At 40.9% G+C, this 19,956-nt stretch overlaps 1 protein-coding gene across 1 annotated transcript in view; it reads left to right on the top strand.

Moving 5' to 3' along the window:
* The window catches only part of DOCK1 (dedicator of cytokinesis 1), a 311,442-nt gene extending 292,170 nt beyond the window's left edge, over positions 1-19,272 (top strand). The window contains exons 50-52 of the mRNA XM_026065688.1: positions 5,409-5,562; positions 10,148-10,293; positions 18,029-19,272. Coding sequence (XP_025921473.1) covers positions 5,409-5,562; positions 10,148-10,293; positions 18,029-18,124 — 396 coding nt within the window. The 3' untranslated portion in view covers positions 18,125-19,272. The remainder of the gene's footprint in view (positions 1-5,408; positions 5,563-10,147; positions 10,294-18,028) is intronic.
* The last annotated feature ends 684 nt before the right edge of the window (positions 19,273-19,956 follow it).

The following is a 19,956-nucleotide window of genomic DNA, read 5'->3' as shown; positions in this document are numbered from 1 at the left end:
AATAAATGCTGCCATTTTAACAGTCTCTTCAAGTTATGGTTTGCAGTACATTGTGATGGGTTTTCTCATATTTCAGCTGACTACTGCAAGACACTTTTTGGTGGAAATGTTACAAGGTCATTTCATGCATGGAAATTATGTGTTCTTGAAAGGCTATTTTGAGCAGAAAATTGTGAGCAGTTCCACTGGTGGCTGTGTGCAAGGATATTAACTATAGAGCAGATCTCTTTTAAGCCCTCTCTTCCTGGCATATGTCTAATTCTCTGAAGCTGTCCTAAAGGCTTACGTAACTTTAGAAGTTTTATTTCTTAAATTGAAAGCAAGTCTGTTTTAAGCTAGAGCAGCAAGTGTATGAACTTCTAATTGTAACTGTGGAGCCCCGGAGTGGACTCCTGTTTTGATGGCAATAGTTTAAAACTTGCCCTCAAGAATTAATGGTAATGGTCTCTTAAAGACTTGCACACATACTCACACAGCGAACTTTTAATTCAGCAGAGTCTTTCATTGGTGGCTGTAACATTTACGTCGGACTTCTGAAACTGCTCCTCTCTGAGCAATCGCTCATGATCATAGCCCCAGTTCTTGGTATTAGCTCAGCAAAAGCTCGTATAAAATTCTGTGTGCGTTCCGGGAGATTCACCCAAACTCTTTTGAAGCCAGCGACAGTTTTTCCATTGACGTCAGTAAATTTGGGATCAGTCCTGGTTTGCTAAAATGGAGATTCCTCCTGCCAAACCAAGTCAGATGAGCATTGTGAGAACGTTTTCAGAGAGAAAATACATTTTGCATAAATTTCTGTACGTCTCATCTTTTTTGGCACAGCGCATTGAGCTCTGGAGGTATTAGGCACATTGCAGCAGTCATATTTTGACTGAACCTAAACATGAAAATGCTAAGATTTGCCCTCACACCTCCTGGATCCCCAAACATACTAGCAGAGTCTGTAGGAGAGAAGCAGAAGAAATTTGATTTTTGGAGCAGTTAAGTCAGTTGGGCTTGCAGGAGTCCATGGGACTAGACGGGATGCATCCGAGGATGCTGGGGGAGCTGGCTGATGTCATTGCAAGGTCGCTATCGTCTTCAAAAGGTCTTGGAGATCGGGGAGGATTTGCAACTGGGGAAAATGCTGACGTTGCTTACACCCACATTCAAGAAGGATTATCTGGGGAACTGCGGTTCAGCCAGCCTCACCTCAGTCCCTGGGATGATTGTGGAGCAAACACTCCTCAAAGCCATTTCCGAGCACATGAAGGACAAGAAGGTGATTGGAAACAGCCAGCATCAATTTACCAAGGGCAGATTCATTTACTTCTGGACACTTGCCCTCTCCGATCTTTAAACTCGCAGCATTCACTACCAATTTCTGTGAATGAGAGTTATCCCTGTTACCTCTTAGGAGCAGAATTCCTGTATTTATTCTTATTAATTTTAACGCTTCCTTGGCCACGCAGCAAGGATTGTAAAAACAATATAATCAGAAAAATGTGCTTGCACACAGTATAGCCCATGGAGTTACAGCCTTGACTGATGCCCATTTGACTGTTCTGGAAACATAATGTCTTAATCCAGAAGCAATCGTAGCGGAGGTGCATCTCACTTACTTCAACAGGAAAAGCAATACAGCAGTTCCTGGGCCAGTGTCCGCTGGAGGCAGTGGAGATCTTACATGCTTAAAAGGAGGACGTGATACCCACCGGGTTAGCTATTCCAGTTGTGTCCCCTCCTGGATGATGGAAGGCAGAGAGTGCTGTCTTCCTTTCAAGGCGCATTCACATTAGTATTTTGAGGAACAGAAGTGGGCTAAGCTCCAGCATGTTTTGACTTGAGTTTTCTTCTCTTTCCCCGCTCAAGAGCTTTCAGTGCATGACTGGTGTGGCTAATTGTCCCCTGGTTAGACAGAGAGGGGAAAAATTAAATGCAACCTTCGATCCTCATGGTTACTTTGAGCCGATGGGAGAGCTTCTTGAGATCCGCAGAGCACTAATATAAAAAGGAGTTTACTGGTAAAGAAAAACTCTCTCTTTTCAGTATTTGCAAAGTACTTGGCGAGCTCCAAAACGACAAGTCAGTTTTTCATGCTTGATGTTAATGTGGTTGATTAATGTGTGAAATGAAGAAAACTCGCAATAAAGATTAGTTTGAGAGTCATTGTGTAATTCCCTCTAATGTTTTCAGGAATTTTAGAAATACAATGACAGGTAGTGTAAAGAAAATTTGACTTGTCTTAAAATTGTTGCGTTCTGGAGAGTTATGTCCCCTATCATCTTCCGTGGGTAAAAATTCAATTTTTCCATCATTCTATTTTTGTGGGCTGCATTGTGTCCAAGTTTCCTTTTTAAGTTTAAACTACCCAAAAGCACTATTACCCAAAGCAGTATTACTGCTGTGTTTTATGAACAAAAATTTAAGGCACTTGGGTTTCTCTTGTCTTAGGAATTTGGAAGCAGAATGTTTGCCAGCCTAAAAAAAGACAATGATGAAAAGGAATAAAAATATTAAGGATTTCTTTTTTCCAGAAAAGTTGGAGTCAAGATTTGACTAGAAATGGAGATTAAAATAAACATATAGAGAGCTTTTAAAATGAGATTGCAGTAATAATGTACTAGTAGTTACTGGATTCCTTCCATTGAGAATTTTAGAACTCATTGTAGCATTGCTAACTCAATTACAATATTTCAGTTGATTGGTGAAATTTGTAACAGATCTTTCAGATTTCACATGGTCGCTTGCTTGCTCCCCTGAAGTCCCTTCCCCGGGGACACTGCTGCTCCGGGGCAGTCGCGACCGCTTTGTGCTCTGCGCTTGCTTGCCGTTACCGCTCTTGGGCTCCCAGTGGTGCCCACATCTCTTGGCATCCCCGAGCATTTGTCTTGATGGATCTCCTCCATTTCACAGAATCACAGGATGGCTGAGGTTGGAAGGGACCTCTGGAGATCCCCTTTTCCAGGATCTTCTCCTTGCAGGCCAGTTTGCTCCATCTAAATAGCCTACGTGCGGAGGCACAGCGCGTGACCAGCCTCCTAATCGGTGGCTCTGTCCCATGTCCCTCTGTTGGAGGATTCAGTACGTGTCAGTCCTGTTTCACCCGGGCATCGCCACCATTTACACCCTGCCCACACCAGTTGCAGCTGGCAAGCGTCAGGCAGGAGCTGCAAAGTTGAGAAGCCCCCCCGTGCGCACGTACGCACCACAGTTCCCCGGTGCCTCTCAACATTGGCAGTCTAAATTAGTCTTCGCCTGCCGTGAGTAGGCAGCTGTCAGTGGTTTCCTCTCAGGATGGAGGGATGCTTCAGTAACCTTTTATAGGAATCTCCTCTGTGTCCTGCGTTGCTCCATGCTAAATGGAGCTGGAGTCACCGCGCTCCGATGCRACGCAGTTCAGCGAAACGGGAGTTTCCCCCACTCTGATGGAGCTTCTTACGCAGCAACTTTTCCTTGCAATTCAATGAGTCTTCGTGGAAGAGCATGAGAAGGTTTTAAAACTGCAGAATTATTTCCTGGAGATTTTGCTTTCTTAAAAATCTAGGATTCAGACACTGTGTTGTCTAGTTTTATAGCTTAAATACTTTTTTCCCCAAATTTCACTGTATTCATATGAATCTTCTAACTGTTCAAAACCCAAACCCTAATTACAGAGATCTTGTACTGCTTTAATCTTTTCAGAAGATAAATTAAACACTTTGATATGTGAAGATCGTCAGTAACTTCTTTATAGTTTTCTAGAGACATACATCTTTTAAGTATCAAATAAACTTCTTTAATGTAAATTCTCATTGTTAGTTCTTTCACTCTGTGGGTTGATAGCAAATCTAATACTGAAGCCAGGTAGTTAACAGACAACTCAAAAGCCTATGTTAGAAATCAGAATAATAGGCTGAATATTTTGTTGAATTAATGACATCTAACACCACTCACTATTGATCCTGCTTTCATTAGACTAAAAAAATTAGCAGTGGGTTTGCTATGGATTAGCAGTCTCCTAAGGTCTGAATAACTAGAGCTCATCTCCTCTAGCAGAACCGTAATTTATGTGAACCTTTGAGAAGAGGACCAAGCTTATCAGCATCACATAAAAAGTTAAAATTTACTTGAAATGAACAGCCATAGACCAGATTAGCTTGTGAATTTGCTTTTATGTTCGATTGTAGTTGTTGGTTTTTCGCTTGATTCTGGAATTCCAGGTTTCCCTACCAATTAGTGCATTCTTCTTTGTTGCTTTTTTGTAATTATATACATCTGAGAAAGTGATTACAGTGCTTATCCATTTCATTAAAAATCTGTTTTAAAAGATATTGCAAGAAGAAACCTTTGGGGTCTCTGGGACTTGAATTTTAGTATCAAACAATCTTCTGAAAGTTTTATCCAAAGTCTTTATTCTCTTTCATAAAAAGTTACGTCCTTAACGGTCATTTCTGTTAGATGGGAAAGGAAACCCATCTCGTAGGGTTTGTTTTCTGAAAATATGAGGTAGCATTCTTTCTAAATTTCTCCTTCTCAAAATACTTTTCAAAAAAATTGTGAAGTGACAAAATTATTCAAAAAACATGAATTGCTGCTGGCAGTTTCCGTTTTGTCCTACTACGGTACCTTGGCTTTACTGCCCATCTCAACTTCAGGCTTCTCCTCCATTTTCTGTGATCTCCTGAAAAGGAAAACTTCCTTTTCTCCCTGTGATTACTGGAAATATAGCTACCAGTGGATGGGTAAGAAACAGCAGAGCTCAGAATTAAAGTCAGTAGAAGCAATCACCTTAACAAAAATATGAGTTGCCCATCAGATTACAAGTAGCGTTTCAGAGTTTCTGATGGAAAATTAAAATGGATTATGGAGCCGCCAGAGCAAGACAGTAGGGCTATTTCAGGAGATTAAAGACGAGCACGGAAATGCAGAATCAAGGAAGTGGTTTTGGAAGGTAAGTTCTTCCTCCGAAGAGACTTGGAGCATGCAGACAGTTGGAGAGAGAAATTTTAAGGAGGAGGTAGAGCCCTGTACAAAGAAAGAAGAGATTTTTGAATGCCGGGCAATCTTGTATGAGGATATAGACTTATAGCTCTCGTACGCTTTAAGCAAATGTTTTGGGAATTGGCTCATTACTTCAGAAAAATATGCCAGGCTGAAGGAAGGTCTCTGCATTAAGTCTCATTGTTATTCCTGACAAGAAGGGAAAAACATTTGGAGCTGTGAAATACTGCGTTAAATTGAAAGTATTGTAGGTTATCATTGCCCTGCTACGGTTTAGGAAGTGGTGGGAACATGTAGCAATTGCAAGTTCTGCTGCGCCGTAATAACACGGATTCCTGTACTGTGTAACCTCGATGAACTGTCATCGTACCGCCAGTACCTGCTCATACTCTGTGCTGTGCTGTAGTGAACCGATTATGATTTTCATTGCTTTTGTCCATCTGCAGATCAGCCCACTGAGACCACAGAGACCAAAGAGCCAAGTCATTAACGTCATTTCGAGCGAAAGGCGTTTTTCCGTGTCTCCTTCCCCGCCCAGCACTCAAGTTACGCCACCCCCAATAACCCCACGGACAAAACTTTCTTTCAGCCTACAGTCCAGTAAGTGTTTGTTTGCTTTATTTTAATTAAGTTCACAGAATCGCAGAATCGCAGAGTGGTTGAGGTTGGCAGGGACCTCTGGAGATCGTCTAGTCCAACTCCCTGCTCAAGCAGGGTCTCCTAGAGCACGTTGCCCAGGATCGTGTCCAGACCAAGTTCCAGGAGAAAGATATGGTTCCTTAGCATTACATTACTATTAGCAATAACTTCATCTTTCTACAAGTCCCTCATACGTACATCTTTTTATAGTTCTCACTCATGCAGCCATATTTCTGCAAACAGATTGCAACTTTACGACCTGAATGACTATTTTAGGCAACAAATCAGTATTAAGATCAAATTTTTCATTAATATTTCTGCCCAGAATTCTCACCATCTTGGTTTAGTCTTTGTGCCATGAGCCATGTGATACAACTTGCAGACACGAGAATTTACCTCTCAATGCTACACTTCTTGCATTTGTTAACTAACAAAAAATATTTCAACATGTTACAAAAGCAAACAAAATTGTTGCATTGACAAAGTTTCTTTTCCTTTTCAAATAATCATTAATAATTACTCATATATATAGTAACTATCAATCAAAAATTAGTGTGGTACTTGGATCTATAGGGCATTTTGGATCATAAAGATTGAAAAAATAATCTTCTAATGTAATTATACCTTAAAAGAACTATTATTTGCTATATAGTGAATGCAAGCCGGAGAATAAAATGTCTTGTCTTTTGCAACTATTTTTGTTTGACATTCTGACATCTGTCACTCAGTTTTCTGTAAAATACTGTATATTTGGCTCAGTCTTTAGGAAACCCTATCACAAAACTAGGTGTAATACAACACTTATTTCTTTTACAGTGCTTTTTTCCAAAAACTGGCTTTCAAAATTTTCAGTTGCTGGCACTTGGCACAAAAAAAAAAGGTGATCTTTTTGATATGTGTACCCAACCCCTCATACAACAGCCAAGAGTTGCACATTAGTAAGGAGGAGTATAGACGGACAGTTTTAAGAAAAAATCTTGGTTGGTCAAGTTCACTTTTTTAATTTGCTTTTTTGATATTTAAACATTTTCTTTAAATATTCAGTGTTTTGGAAAATTCGCATCATAGCAAATAGCAAATACATGTGGTCTGAGCAGGGATGTGTTTGTTCTGCAAATCTGTAGCAACAGAATTGTCCTCTAAAAGGCGTGTGGCTTTGCTGTAATTGTTTCAAATTGTTGATTACAAAGCTAATGTGGAAGAGGATAAGCAAGTGCAAATCAATGCAGCATTTCCCTTGCGTAATCAGACACCCTAAGCAATCGTTTTGATAGGTGTGAGCTCTTTCCTTTCTTTCCAGTTTTGATATCCAAAAACTACCAGCATATTAAAAACTGAAAATACAGAGAAAATGAACTATATGTATTCCTGCAAAGAATATTCTATGAATGGGATTATTTCTTCTTATATTTATTAAAACCAACTTGATCTCTTTTAGAAAAAGTATCTGAAACTGTCATGTATTTCTGAGAATATTTGTCTTGTGCTGGAGATTTATGGGTTTAATGTAAGATAAACTTGCTTGTTGCAAAATACACAGGGCTTCTCCATATTTGTTTGAAGAATTATAACGCTGAAATTTCTAGCAATTCCCAGGTTACTTCAGTGCAGTTACGGGTTGCTGAGCGATTCTGCCTGCTCGCTAGCAGCGTAGGAGAATGGAGTGTAAAATCTGGTCAAGAGGTTAAGATGAAAAAWGTCCCCTGGTTAATGTATATTATGAACTACTTGGGTGGATGGGACTATTCTGCCCACAGTTGGAGGGTTTCAGTGCTGTCTTGCAGAGGGGTCGGGTTGTGAGGATGCCGTGCGCAGGCTCAGCTCGGACCGTGGGARCTGCGGAAAGCGAGAGCCGTGACCGGAGCGGAGGAGCGCAGGGAAGAGGAGGAGAAGCAGATCGGGGACAGCTATTGCGTGGAGAGCTGGTGGCCCTCCAGGGTGTCGCAGACCTTACGGCGCGGTTGTCTCCACGAGCTGTTTCCTCTGTAGCTCTCACGGAAGCCTTGCTCATGTGTCTTTCCATGGATCTTCCAAATGTCGGCCTCAGATATGCAGGATCAGCGTTAGGATTTAGCCCTTAGAGAAACRAAGTGTTTGTGTTCTCAAAAAATAACTTTTTTTTAAATGAGAAATCCCTCTACCAATTCATTTTTTCTGACCAAAAATGAAGTTAATTTGATGGTTGTAACATAGTTTCTAAAATACRGCAGAGATACTGAATGCTTCTGTTGCAAAGATTTTATTTTTACATCTTTTTAGTAGATAAACTATTATAAGGAAAAAAGTCAGTGTTTCTCTGACCATGGTGAAATTCTAGTTTTGGCAATTGGTGGTTTCTGTGAAGAGCGTTAAACTGAAATTGTATGAATTGCATGAATGCAATGAATACCTTCCCTACTTCAGAATTGTGATTAGGAAAATACTTATTTTAAAAACAAAAATCTGTCATGAGCTGCAGTGGCTCAGATTTGATACAATTCTAGCAATATCAGTATTCTAATTCATAACAAAATTTGTCTTCCCTTCTTGGTAGCTTGAATTAGGTTGCATGTAATGGCATAGGTGAAGTTAGATACTGTAATATCATGTAACATTTAAAAATGAAGTATTCAGGACAGTTAAATTTACCTCCTAAAAGGTTGCAAGACTAAATTTGTAACAAACATTTATCTCCAGATAACAGCATGTTATTATGCAAATTTTCAGTTTCCACCCATGGAAAATATGTAGTGAGACCTGAAAACACGGGTTGTTTACACTAAATACCGAAGGAAGGTTTCCCTCTGCAGAGCCCAGCTCACGGTTCCGCTAAAACTTCCCCTGTAAAGAAAATGCAGTTTTCCAAAGATCTCCCAGTGCTCTCCTAAACTGCGTATAAATAAATAAATAAATAAATAAAACATAYGTAGTCGTAGATGAGCAGACACACGCAGCATTTATGCCAAGGAGCTGTTTTCCATGAGGTTTATGCCCTCAAATGCCTGTGATATTTAGACATACAGACATTTAGCATGGCTGGGAAATTGATACCAAATGAACAAGGAAATTCACTTTCAGCGTTAATGCTTGGTAAGAAGTGGGTAGCACTGTTTTCAAATTATATGTTTTAATAATATAGGCTTAGTAGAAGTAGGTTTTGATGGAGACATCTGTTTGAAAATATTATGAATACTGCAGCGTTTGGGGGCTGGAGAAACCCTCTGTATAAAAAAGCACGGATGACGAGCAGAAGGGTTGGAAGAGGTGATGAGAGATCCAAGGACTGCTAGGAAAAATAAGAAGWATTAAAGAAAGGGCCCATAAAACCGTTCAGGTCCTGGAGGACAAATAACACTTTTCAGCGTGATGCAGGAGAAGCCACTGGAAGTTTGAAAGCCTGGGATGGAAAAGATTCTTGTTCCTGATGTGCTGAAAGTTCGAGTGAAAGGAAGGAGGGTGAAATTACAGTTTTCAGTGACAAATCAATACCTCTGCCTTACAGTTAAATTGTGTTAGTCAGAGCCCATTTTCGAGAACAATAAAAGGACACATTGTGTAAGATACTGAAAGCATCCTTGCAATAAAAATATCTGCATAAACAAGTCCTCCACTTGTTTCACAAATCACCCCGGTAAAATATAAAAATAACATTTTTTTCATTCTCTGAATGGAAACAGTTTCCCTAATTTGTCAAAAATAAATTAAATTTCTTATCTCGTAGAGCTCATAGTGGATTTTGCATGTGTTGGAATGACTGAATTACCCTGAAATGCACCGTGGGTGGATTTTGACATAAAAACCTCTGTATCACTCGGGCCTTAATAAGTGGAGCTTTATTGTCCCTCAGGCTATTCCCCTCCGTTGCACGTACCTGTTAGGATTTATCTTCTACGAGAAAGGAACTTCTACCCAGCCAATAGTAATAAAAAAATGTTTCTACCGTCTCTTGCATGATTTTATTCACTTAAACACCTAACGATGACTGCTCATTTATTATAGTTATCTGGATTTTGAAAATTTTTGAGAGAGAAATGTAGTTAATGATAGGTTTTCATTTGTGTGTTTTATTTACAGAAAGCTTTCTGCTAGTTTACTATAGAAAGGTAAATAAAGCTTGGCTTGATTATATTCGCTGGGTGCACTTACCCAAACTTCTGTTGTTTATTAATGCACAAGGTGTAAATGCAGAGCTTACAGTTGAGAAAATTATATTTGCTTTATATGAGCTGTGCATATTTCTGAGTGAAACCTCAAGGAAGCAAWATCTTCCTTTTCTATTAAAAAGAGAGAGATCTTTCAAGTATTTTAGGGTGTATCCTAAAACTTAGCCCGTCTTGACACAACATAGCTGCTTTCCGGTCATTGGGGAGGTTTGTTCATTTGTGCTGCTTTGCCTCTACAACTATCTGCAGTTCATCTAAGGAAGGATTTTAGAGTAATGAAGAGAGGACAAAGATATTTCACGTGCCGTATCATCATGGTCTCAGTGCCATGASAGTTGGCATAGTCCGGATCTTTGGATCCCGCTGGATTATTCCAAGAGTTAAATAAACGTTCCTTTTTTCAGATTTGGAGCTGAATGGTATGTCTAGCTCAGAAATCACGGACATCCCTCCTCCGCTGCCTCTCAAAGGAAGCATGGCAGATTACGGGAATCTCCTGGAAAGCCAAGACTTGATTAGCCCCACGACATCCCCCCCTGCGCATCAACGGGTGAGTCCCAGAGATGATGATCACTTGCTGCAGTTTTATTTGCTTTTATACTTTTAACGACCCGCGGTCGGAGGTGATCCTGCTGGTGGAGAAGGCAGAGGAACCATGGATTTCTGCGATTGCAAAAAAGTGTCGGGAGCGTGAAGGAACGTCATCGCTCGTCCTAACTGACGCCAAGGCAGGTTAGATCATTCTCATGGAGAAGACGAAGCAAAATGCTGTTAGAGATGTTGGTAAGGGAGCTTAAACTGTCAGGGTATAGTCCCAGCAGCAAATTACTTCTTAGATACTTTCAATCCTGTTTCAGGAATGGGAATAAAATACCTACCTGACATCTTTCCCTTTTGGAGCTCTGGTTGTAGGCACGCCGTTGCCACTTGTTTCCTAGAGGCAAACGCAGGTGCCCCCTCGGAGCGGAAGGAGTTGCTTCGTGAAAAACTTCTCGTTCCTTTCTGTTCGCAGAGGTATCTTCCTGGGATTTTCTAAGTTCTTCGTTCAGATGAAATTCTGTTGATTAATTTGCTTTTCAGTAAATTTTCACGGTTAGAGAATGCATTTCTAGTCTCAGCAGGGAAAGAGTCAGGCAAGAATTTGATCTTACTCTGTGAATAGTCGTGTTTAACGCAAACCACAGCAGTGCATGCCGGTGCGCAGGCCCATCTCTTCCCAGGCTTGAAATCGTAACTGTTTCTGTCGTTCCACCAATTTAACGTTGTCAGGCTAAACGGAAAAAACCAGGTAGAGAAGTAACTTTAGGAACGCGAGCTCTGTTGTTCACAACGCAGTGATTTACTCGTTATATGCATGTATTGAAAGCTTTCCTGTTCCCCTGGTCTCTTCAGTAGTGCTTCCCTGGAGCTGCATGGTTTTGATGAACATTTGCATTAAAATTTTTTGTGAACCCTTTTCCTCTCTATTTTCCAACCAAGCGCTCAAAGCTCAGTGCGACAAAACTCTCTGTTTCACTGGCCTCTCTCTCAGGGGGCCGGTTAACCTGAATACAGGCCCCTGAGTAGGAAATTGCAGAAAGTGCAGGAAGACTGCCAGGATTTTTGTCTAAGGAATCAATTTTCATGAAGAAACTTGAGAAATTCAAATTAGCTTTCAAATTCGTTAAACTCCTCACCTCCTTTATGAGCTCCAGGATAGCAAATTAATTTTGTATGATATGCTATTAATTTTAGGTCATGGTAGTAGCTCAGGATTGCAAACCTGAGTTCAATTCTCAAATAAGAAGTGTTAAACAAGGAGATGATAAAATGGGTGGTAAGGCATAAAATCSGGATTGCGAGGTTGCTTTTCCTTCCCTTCCCTGCAAGGCTATTTGAAGGTGCTTTCCGTTCAGCGGGCAAATGCTAGGTAATTACTGTAGTGTTTGCAAACACCATCATGCTGTGACGGTTAAAGCGCAGATGCGAAGACGACCGAGGTCCTGACCGAGGTCTCGTTGCTGTTTTAAGTGTGACCTTGTGCAGCTCCCATACCTGGCATGAACATGATTTCTGTATCGTTAGATGGAAGGTTGTCACAACAGTCATATGATCTGGATTTTTGCAAAGTTGTATTTATTTATTTATTTAGCAGCTGTAAAAATGGGCCCGGTTGTTTAACATCCAACCTCGATGGAGCTCAGGATTTGACCATRCCTTAGAAACGTAGTCAAATTCAAGTTACATCTGCTTAGTTAAGTGTATAAAATTTCCTTCGGCATCTATGTTTTTATAAACTTTTGAAGAATAGGGAATATAGTTAAGAAGTCTGGAAAGTGAATCTGAAATAGATTTTTCACAAAGCCCCAGGTATTAGTCTTAGAATATTTTAGAGTAGTCTTATACCAGTCGCTCTGCACATTCATTTCATTAAGCCTGTAGGAAGTAAGTTTTAAAGAACATAAAGAAAATGGGTAGTGCTGGGCATGAAAGATCAGATGGGTGCATTCTTATTATTGCTATGAATAAATCCCAATGGACAGTTTTTCGTGCCTTTTTTTGTGGGTGAAATAACTACAGTTTATAATTATCTGCCTAGTAAACTGATGATTTTTTTTTAAATTGCATGTGGTTTGTATCAATAAAGAAAAATCAGTGAAAAATATTACAGATAATCTTATCTTAGCTTTTAAATTGGCTATTAGCCAATAGTAGCTTTTAAATTGGAAAGATCTCCCAGCATTAAAAGTTATTATCTGGTTCAATATGGTTTGCCTTTCAGGAAGTTATTAAAATAAAGTGTAGAGAACAGAAAAGCCTGCCTTGATAAATGCGTCAAGGAATGCTCAGGGCTTTGAATCAAACTTCAGGCAGTAATGTCATATAGCGCCTGAGACTGTGGTCTTAGATTTATTTGGACTCTGCCATTAGCTTAGTCTGCGCAAGTCTTTTATTCCAGTAATCATCTAATTATAAGTTTCTGATTGTCCTCTTATTCACTGTTAACTATGATACCCTTATATATATTTTCTTGCACTGTGTGACTTGTTCTGCTAAAAATGTTCTTAATAATATATGGGAACATAAAAGAAGAAGTCTATGACTCCTGCGAGGATTATTATTACATCAAGGGATTCCTTTAGGCACTTCTGATTCTTTATGGGTTCATACATATCCTTGCATAAAACCCAACCGCCTACTTAGTATTCACGGGGAAAAGGGAAACTCAAAGAAAATAGACAAAGGAGCACTTACGTTTATAATATCCGCTATAACACTTACTAAGCAGCAGATAACGGTTCAGAGGGGAAGATCTCCATCAATCCATCGGTAGATAGGGACCTTGGCAAGCAGAGCGTAGCAAGGGCTGAAGCGGTGCGTGATGCGAGACCCAGGCCAGACCCACGTGCCTAATGATGGCAGCGGCTGTTTTGACTGTTGCACTAGCAACATTCGGGCTGGGAATCAGTTTACCGCTTAATTGCATGCATCRAAAGCGTTCGCACAGAAGTAAAAATCCAGAGGATTTTTAAACATGTTGCAGTGCCTCTACTGCAGTGCTGATCACTCTCCGTCTCTTACATTAGCTGCAGCGAGCAAAAAATGACCTAAAAGGCTTCAGTGGGTGTGCTGTCCTCATGTGGCCAAAGCCAAGGAGGTGAAACTAGAAAACCAGCTGGAACTACTAAGGTAGATAGTAATTAGGGAGCAATTATTTCAGTGTTATCAATTGTTTTTTTCTTTGACATTAGTCCTCGGGAGGTTATCGTCTGCTGCCCTGCCCTCAATCAAGAGAGCTGGAGGGAGAGGGTGCAAGGCTTGCTGGAACACAGAGTTTAAAACAGAGTTTAAACAAGCATTTAGCATGGTTGCGTCCAGTATTTTCCACATCACCTTACACATTGTGTCAAGCAGTCAATTAACGTAAAACGTCTRTAATTCAATTTAGATTAGTGGAGTTGTCTTGATCCCGTCAGCTGCGATTCTGGAGCGTTATCACCCTTTTAGCATGCGAGCGCTATTCCTTCAAGACTTCACCTTACGCGTTATTTTCTAGGCAGATAACAAAAATATGCAGGTTGGGGCTTGTCAGGAGACTCAGTTGCTTGCTAAAACCAATGGTGTGAACAAGAATCCGCAATTTAGAACCCAATGTCTGAAAGTATTTGCACAGCACCACRTAGGTGATAGCCTGATTACTTTTCATTTGAACTGCTTATGACTTAATTAGCTCTGGTAATCCTTAAAACAGAAGTGCCTGTGGTTGGATCTCCAGAGCTAGTCGTACTGGTGACCACTTGACTTCAATAAAAATAGGTGTAGAGGAAGGGATCTCTTTTACAATAATGGCACAAGGTTCCGTCTGTGAAACTCAGGTTTTGTTCATGGCYTTTTTTACAGTATTTTCTGACTGAGAAAATCTTCTCTCATATTTTGCTCCTTCACAGAGTAAAAAGATTTTCGTCCTCTTTATTTTTCCTGTATCCTGGCTGTGCCTAGTGTGCTGTAGTCTGTCTCTATAAAGGAATGGAGACAAATGTTTTTAGACTTGATTCTTTCCTGTATCGGGGGAAAAAAAACCCAAACAAATGGGAGCAATTTAATGTTTGAAATAGAAGGAACAGATTGCTTCTGTGTTGCAGATGTGCCTTTTACATAAGGTTTCCGCTTCCCTTGAGGTACACGTGAGTCAGGGAGTCTGCCCAAAATAGGTTGACTGTGAACCGGCAGCCTCTATCAGCATCTCGGAAAGCAAAAGCGTGCTCAAAGGCTTGGAGGGCTCACGATTAACCACTGAAAAATAAACACGAGCTCTGCAAAGTAGCTTTTAATTAAACGTTTAAAAAAAAAAAAAGAAAAGAAAAAAAAAGGAAGCTTTATTTCTTATTTCAAAGATTCTAAGGGGAAAAGTGGCGCGATGGACTTTGTAGGCCAACAGTAATTTTCCGAGATGGATCTTGAAGGGAGAGAGGAGATGTGCTTTAGTTTATACTGTGCTTGAATAAGGGGGATGCGTCTCAGCGCTTGGACTGCCGGCCAGCCTGGCGTTTGCACCAGTTCCCGCCCGGCACGTTTGGTCTCGCTCCYCTCTCGGTAATGTTGCCCCGACTAGCATTACATGGCCTACTTAATATATTCAGTGGTAGCTTATGATATAAATGAATATGTACTAAATTTATCCTACTTTCTAATGGAAATTGTAAATTCCGTTATAATAATTATCTACCTATCTATCTCTGTTATTTCTTTCTGCCTAATTTGCTTGCAGAATCTAAGCTCTCGCAGGTTTTGTGCTTGTTATTTGTAGCATACATATTTAGCTTATTCTCATTTTATTTGCATTATATATGCTGTTTAGTAGCAGGTTTTCAGGGATAATTTGATTGCTCTGTGATCAATATGGAGGGCTCATTTGTTTGAGAAATGCCCTTGATCTAATTGAATTGAGAATTATTGCCAGTGCAATGTTAGTTAAATTCCAAATAGCTTTCCACAAATGATGCTATCAGCAAAGTTGGCTTTGTCTAATGATAAATATGAAGTTAAAGATATCTGAGAGGAAAACACTGAGGGAAGGTGTATRTATTTTAAAGGGGTACCTCGTTTATCTGAGTTTTGAAGTCAATGTCTTCTATGGGAGGAGTTCATATATGTTGTATGCTGATGCTTTGCAGACCATCGTCTTTAATGGACTGATTCAATAATTATTCTCTTTACGCTTGTAAAGGAGGTTATCCAGTATTTCCAAAAGTCTTGTCCATAAACTCATGCTTGGATACGTGATTGCAGCTGACCAGTTTTTCAAAGAATATGAAATCTGCAGGTCACCGTTAAATGTGTGAGGCTAAGTAACCCCTGACAGTCCAGCACCTAGGTGCCTTAGCAGGGACTCAGGAGCTGACTTAACATACCCGGTTAAGAAAATATTTGGTCAGAACCAATATTTCATGGTTTTGGCCATAAYACTTAGAAAAGTAGTGGCATTTTTTAAAAAGTTTTGCATTTAGTAAAATAAGAGTCTTATTTTATCTGGTTTCCATATTAGTCCGTTGACATGATTTTCTGACTCATGCGTCGTTGTGCACTGTGTTGCATTGTAAATCAGAAATAAATTGTATATAGTTTTCAAGTCTGTTACTGAAAATGCGTGCTGCTTACTCTGAGCACCGTTTTCTTTCCGGGTGCATCTCCAGCAGCAGTGTCTTTTATAGACTCAAAGCTTTATTTAGGAATCCGGTGGTTTCCTCAAAAGAGATGGTATAGACTTTAACTGGACTGTGAATATGAAAGTCTTCATTGCCAAAAATGTTAATTCCTGTCTTCATGAGCGCGTAGGAAGCTTCCCCTGGTAGACGGGGGGTCTAAGCTGTCGATGGCTGGCTGACATCTTTCTGACGTTTTTATCCGTTCTGACTGCAAACATACCCTTCCGAACAGGATCGGCTCCCCCGGGTCGCGTGCCCGAAGCTCCAGGGTCTGGCTGCTGCTCATAAATTTCTCAGCCGGTAGCAGATTAAAACTGATTGTTTTCCGAGTCAATGGAAACTATTATGTGGTCAAGGGAAGGCGAGGGCGTGCGYGAGACAGGGACAGATTGTTAGGGCATCGCTTCCCCCAGAAGAGTTTGTGGTCCCTGGTCCCTTGCCCAGGCAGGGAGCCAGGAGGAACGAGGACATTTCTCAGACAGAAGGAAAAACATTTCTTTCCAGTAAGGACACAGGGAAACTCTTCCAGCAGGAACCCGAGGTTCCTGGCTCTGCCAGTAGACAAGCTTATCTTGCTCTTCGGTCAAGGATTAATAAAGCTACCCAATCTGGTAAAACCCTAGGTTTWTCACTTTATCACTTCGGTAGTGACCAGACTGTGAAATATCCTGGCATCATCCAGAACCACTGTGTTTTGGGGTAGCAGCTTTGGATGTCATTTAAAGGCTTGTTACTTAAAATTGCACATTTTCACATGGTTTAGCAGAGTTGTTCGTATACCAGTCTGAGTATGCTGCTGTGCTTAATAATCAAGTATTTTGCCCAAGACCTTAACAAAAAAGTTTCTGTTTACCGAGGGCCCAAGTAAAGGAGAAAAACTCTCTCACGTAAATACGATCTAAAGTAGAAATTGCGACACCAGTATGCATATCGCCAATACGGCGCGCGCAGTATAGTCCTAAACCTTTGCAAACGCGCGGGCTGTTCCCGTAGCAGCGATGGAGGCAACGCGGCGGATTCGCAGCGTGCCGTGCCGTGGTCTAAAGCGCTCGTGCGCGGCTGGCGTCGCTGCAGCCTTCTGTCCGGCGACAGCCCTGGTGACGGTCCGGGCAGGCATCAGGAAGAGGCTGAGCAAGGAGACGCGGTTTAAAACGAGCCGTAAACGAGTGGAARCGGCAAAAGAGGCATCGTGCTCCTAGGAGAACAAAAGGCAATGGCTGGTTTATCCCTGTTAAGCAGGGGAAGGATCTCGTGGAGCAGCACCGGCAAATGGTGCTTCGGAAGCGTGTCACTGCCGGAGGGCTCCGGCGCGGCGGTGGAAACGCGGTGATGGCTGCGGAGCCAAATGCTGCCGAAAACCCGGCTGCAAAGCGGATAAGCAAGTCTGCAGTGTCCTTGTTCCTGCTGAAACGGCTTTCGCTTTATCATGTGTATGGCTGAACTTTAGGGGAAACAAATGTCCAATCTCCATCAGAATTTTTTTTCGTATTTGTCTAATTAGCTGGTCAATCTGAGAGTACTCTTGTTCTGTTCTATAATGCATGAAGTGATTTAAAACCTATATTTTTAAATAGTCTGGGTTTCTGATTTGAATATTTTAAATAATGCTGGCTGTGTAATGGTCAATTGTAAGATACTTGCCTATTTAAACAGTTTCTTTTTGTTTTTTAGAATGATTKGTGTTCCCAAAGTGTGAAATATAGAAATAATGGAGAAGTAATGAAGCTGTTACTTCAGCATAGCTTTTAAGCTCTGTAGCGCTTCAGGGCTGAGGGCAATCAATACAGACCAAGAAATCAATATTCTATCATGATATAAAGTGTGGAATTATAAACTTCGCCAGTGCTTTCAAAAGATTTTTCCTGAAATACCGAGCTAATTAATCACGGGCTCTTGAGAGATTTTTCATTGTCACAAAAATTATATTTTAAGCTAATGGTGAGGAGCATTCCGTCTTCATAACRGCAAATTGTGAGCGGTTTTCATAAATCAGGTGGTTGCAGACTTAGCCCCCGTCTCTCGCGGTTGCATGAGAAGTACCAAGCGTTTCGGAAAGCCGCTCGTGGGTAACGTGTTCTGCTCGAAATTCGTTTCTTCCAGCACCTGCCGCCGCCGCTCCCCAGCAAAACCCCCCCACCGCCGCCTCCGAAGACCACTCGGAAGCAAACGTCTGTCGACTCCGGGATCGTCCAGTGACGGAGGAAGCCTTTTCCCAAAGACGGAGCTGCAACAATTCATCCCCCGAGTCCGTAACGTTTACCTCGTTCAGGCGTGCCGCGTCTAACCCTTCGTGCAAAGCCCCTAACCCGTTGAGCACCGCGTCTGCAGCAGCGCGGCGGGATCGCCGCCACGCTAACCCCGTCGGCGGGGAAATTCCCTCCCGCGCCCCGAAAGGAATCTCGGTTTCCGCCCGAGAGCGGGAGGCTTCCAGCTGACAGCACCCTCTTCCTAAAAGCCTTTCGTTACTGTTCCGAATAACTTAAAACATGCAGGTAGCCATGGACGCAAGCGGGAGCTGAATGTTTTGTACCTAAAGCACCTAGGTAGCTGTGGAGTTTGAATATTTTGTACCTAATCTCGGTGCCTATAGGAATCAATGGCRATATTCACATTGAATTCAGTGCACGTTGGATTAGGCTTCGCAATAACGAGACGCTGCAGTAGGATCTCCTCGAATAACACTTACGCCCAGAGCTTAAAATCAGGCACAGCTTATTTGGGAAACGTTGTTTTTTTCTTGTTTTTTTTTTAAATTGTTCTGTCTTATAAATAAGCTGACTGTTGACGGGCTTTTCAAAAATTAGTCGTTAGTGATCAGTCATTTACCTATTCATGCATTTGGCTGTTCTTTGTGTTGGTCAGGTTTTAAACTAAGAAAACTTTAGCCACTGACAGGCACGAGCGTATAGGAAAAGCAACAAGGTGAGCGGAGAGAAGATCTGTGGTCATTCTAAGCCGAACGGTTGAATATAAGACCGGGAAGAGCTTTTTCTTTTTTTCCTTTTTTTTTTTTTTTAATCTGTAATATTTCTTGTGGATTAGGATGAACTGAATGGAATCATTTTGTCCTTGTGCCATCATTCTGTACAGAGTTTGTATATATGATGGTTTTTAGAATGTTTAATTTTTATGGTGCCTGCTTTTCATGTAATAATGATTTAATGTACCTGCAAATAATGCCTTACATATTTTTAATTTCTTAATTGCCGAAAGTGTAAAAAAATGCTAATTTTTTTTTCAGGTATTAGGCTCTTGAAAAACATTGGACAATGATGGGGTGAGGTGTTGGGAGGGAGGAAGGAGACTAACTTTATAATCTAGCTTTTTTATCGTCATCACACTTGTTTTTTACTATCTACAATCTTTATACTCTTACGGTAGGTTGTTTTTAAATATACCACTGACTCAAAAAATAAAAGACTATTTTAAAACCTTGTCTAGGAAAATGCATTTCCTCAGTACTTTTCATGCTTGCAGAATTTCAGGGGCTACGGGACTCGATATAGAGATGCACATACACCCACGTTCTTTGTTTTGTTTTGTTTTGTTTTCAGAACAATTTTGAAGGAGTCTGTGATCTTTCACAGCACTGGTATGCTTGTTCTTACCTATATGCAGCACTGAAAYAAAATGCACATTTCAACACTATAAACGTACATTTTTGTACGCTGTTGGTGCTGAAGGTTGTGTTGAGATGCTGGTGAGTTTTTCTCATTTCCGTTCCGCTTATTTCTAAAGCACAGAGACAGATTTTCACAGGGGCCTTTAACTCAATGCTTGTGAATTGTATTTCTTATAGTGCTTGTTTTCACATGTCCTTAATAAATTCCTGTGCAAGCAAGTGTTATAATTTGGCCCGGCAAGACTCCTTGAACAAGAGCTGCACTTTTCAATTGCACTTTCAGAACCATAAACTCTGATACTCGTACACATCTATGTTTTACACGTATACAAGCCGCGACTGGGAACTGAAAATCAGACTCTCAGATTCCCTTTCAGACCCAAATTGTCACTGTTTTACAATCTAA

This window comes from Apteryx rowi, unplaced genomic scaffold (assembly GCF_003343035.1).
Source record: "Apteryx rowi isolate R43461 unplaced genomic scaffold, aptRow1 scaffold_23, whole genome shotgun sequence".
Classification (NCBI taxonomy): Eukaryota; Metazoa; Chordata; class Aves; order Apterygiformes; family Apterygidae; genus Apteryx; species Apteryx rowi.
This window is presented reverse-complemented; position numbering and strand designations above follow the sequence as displayed.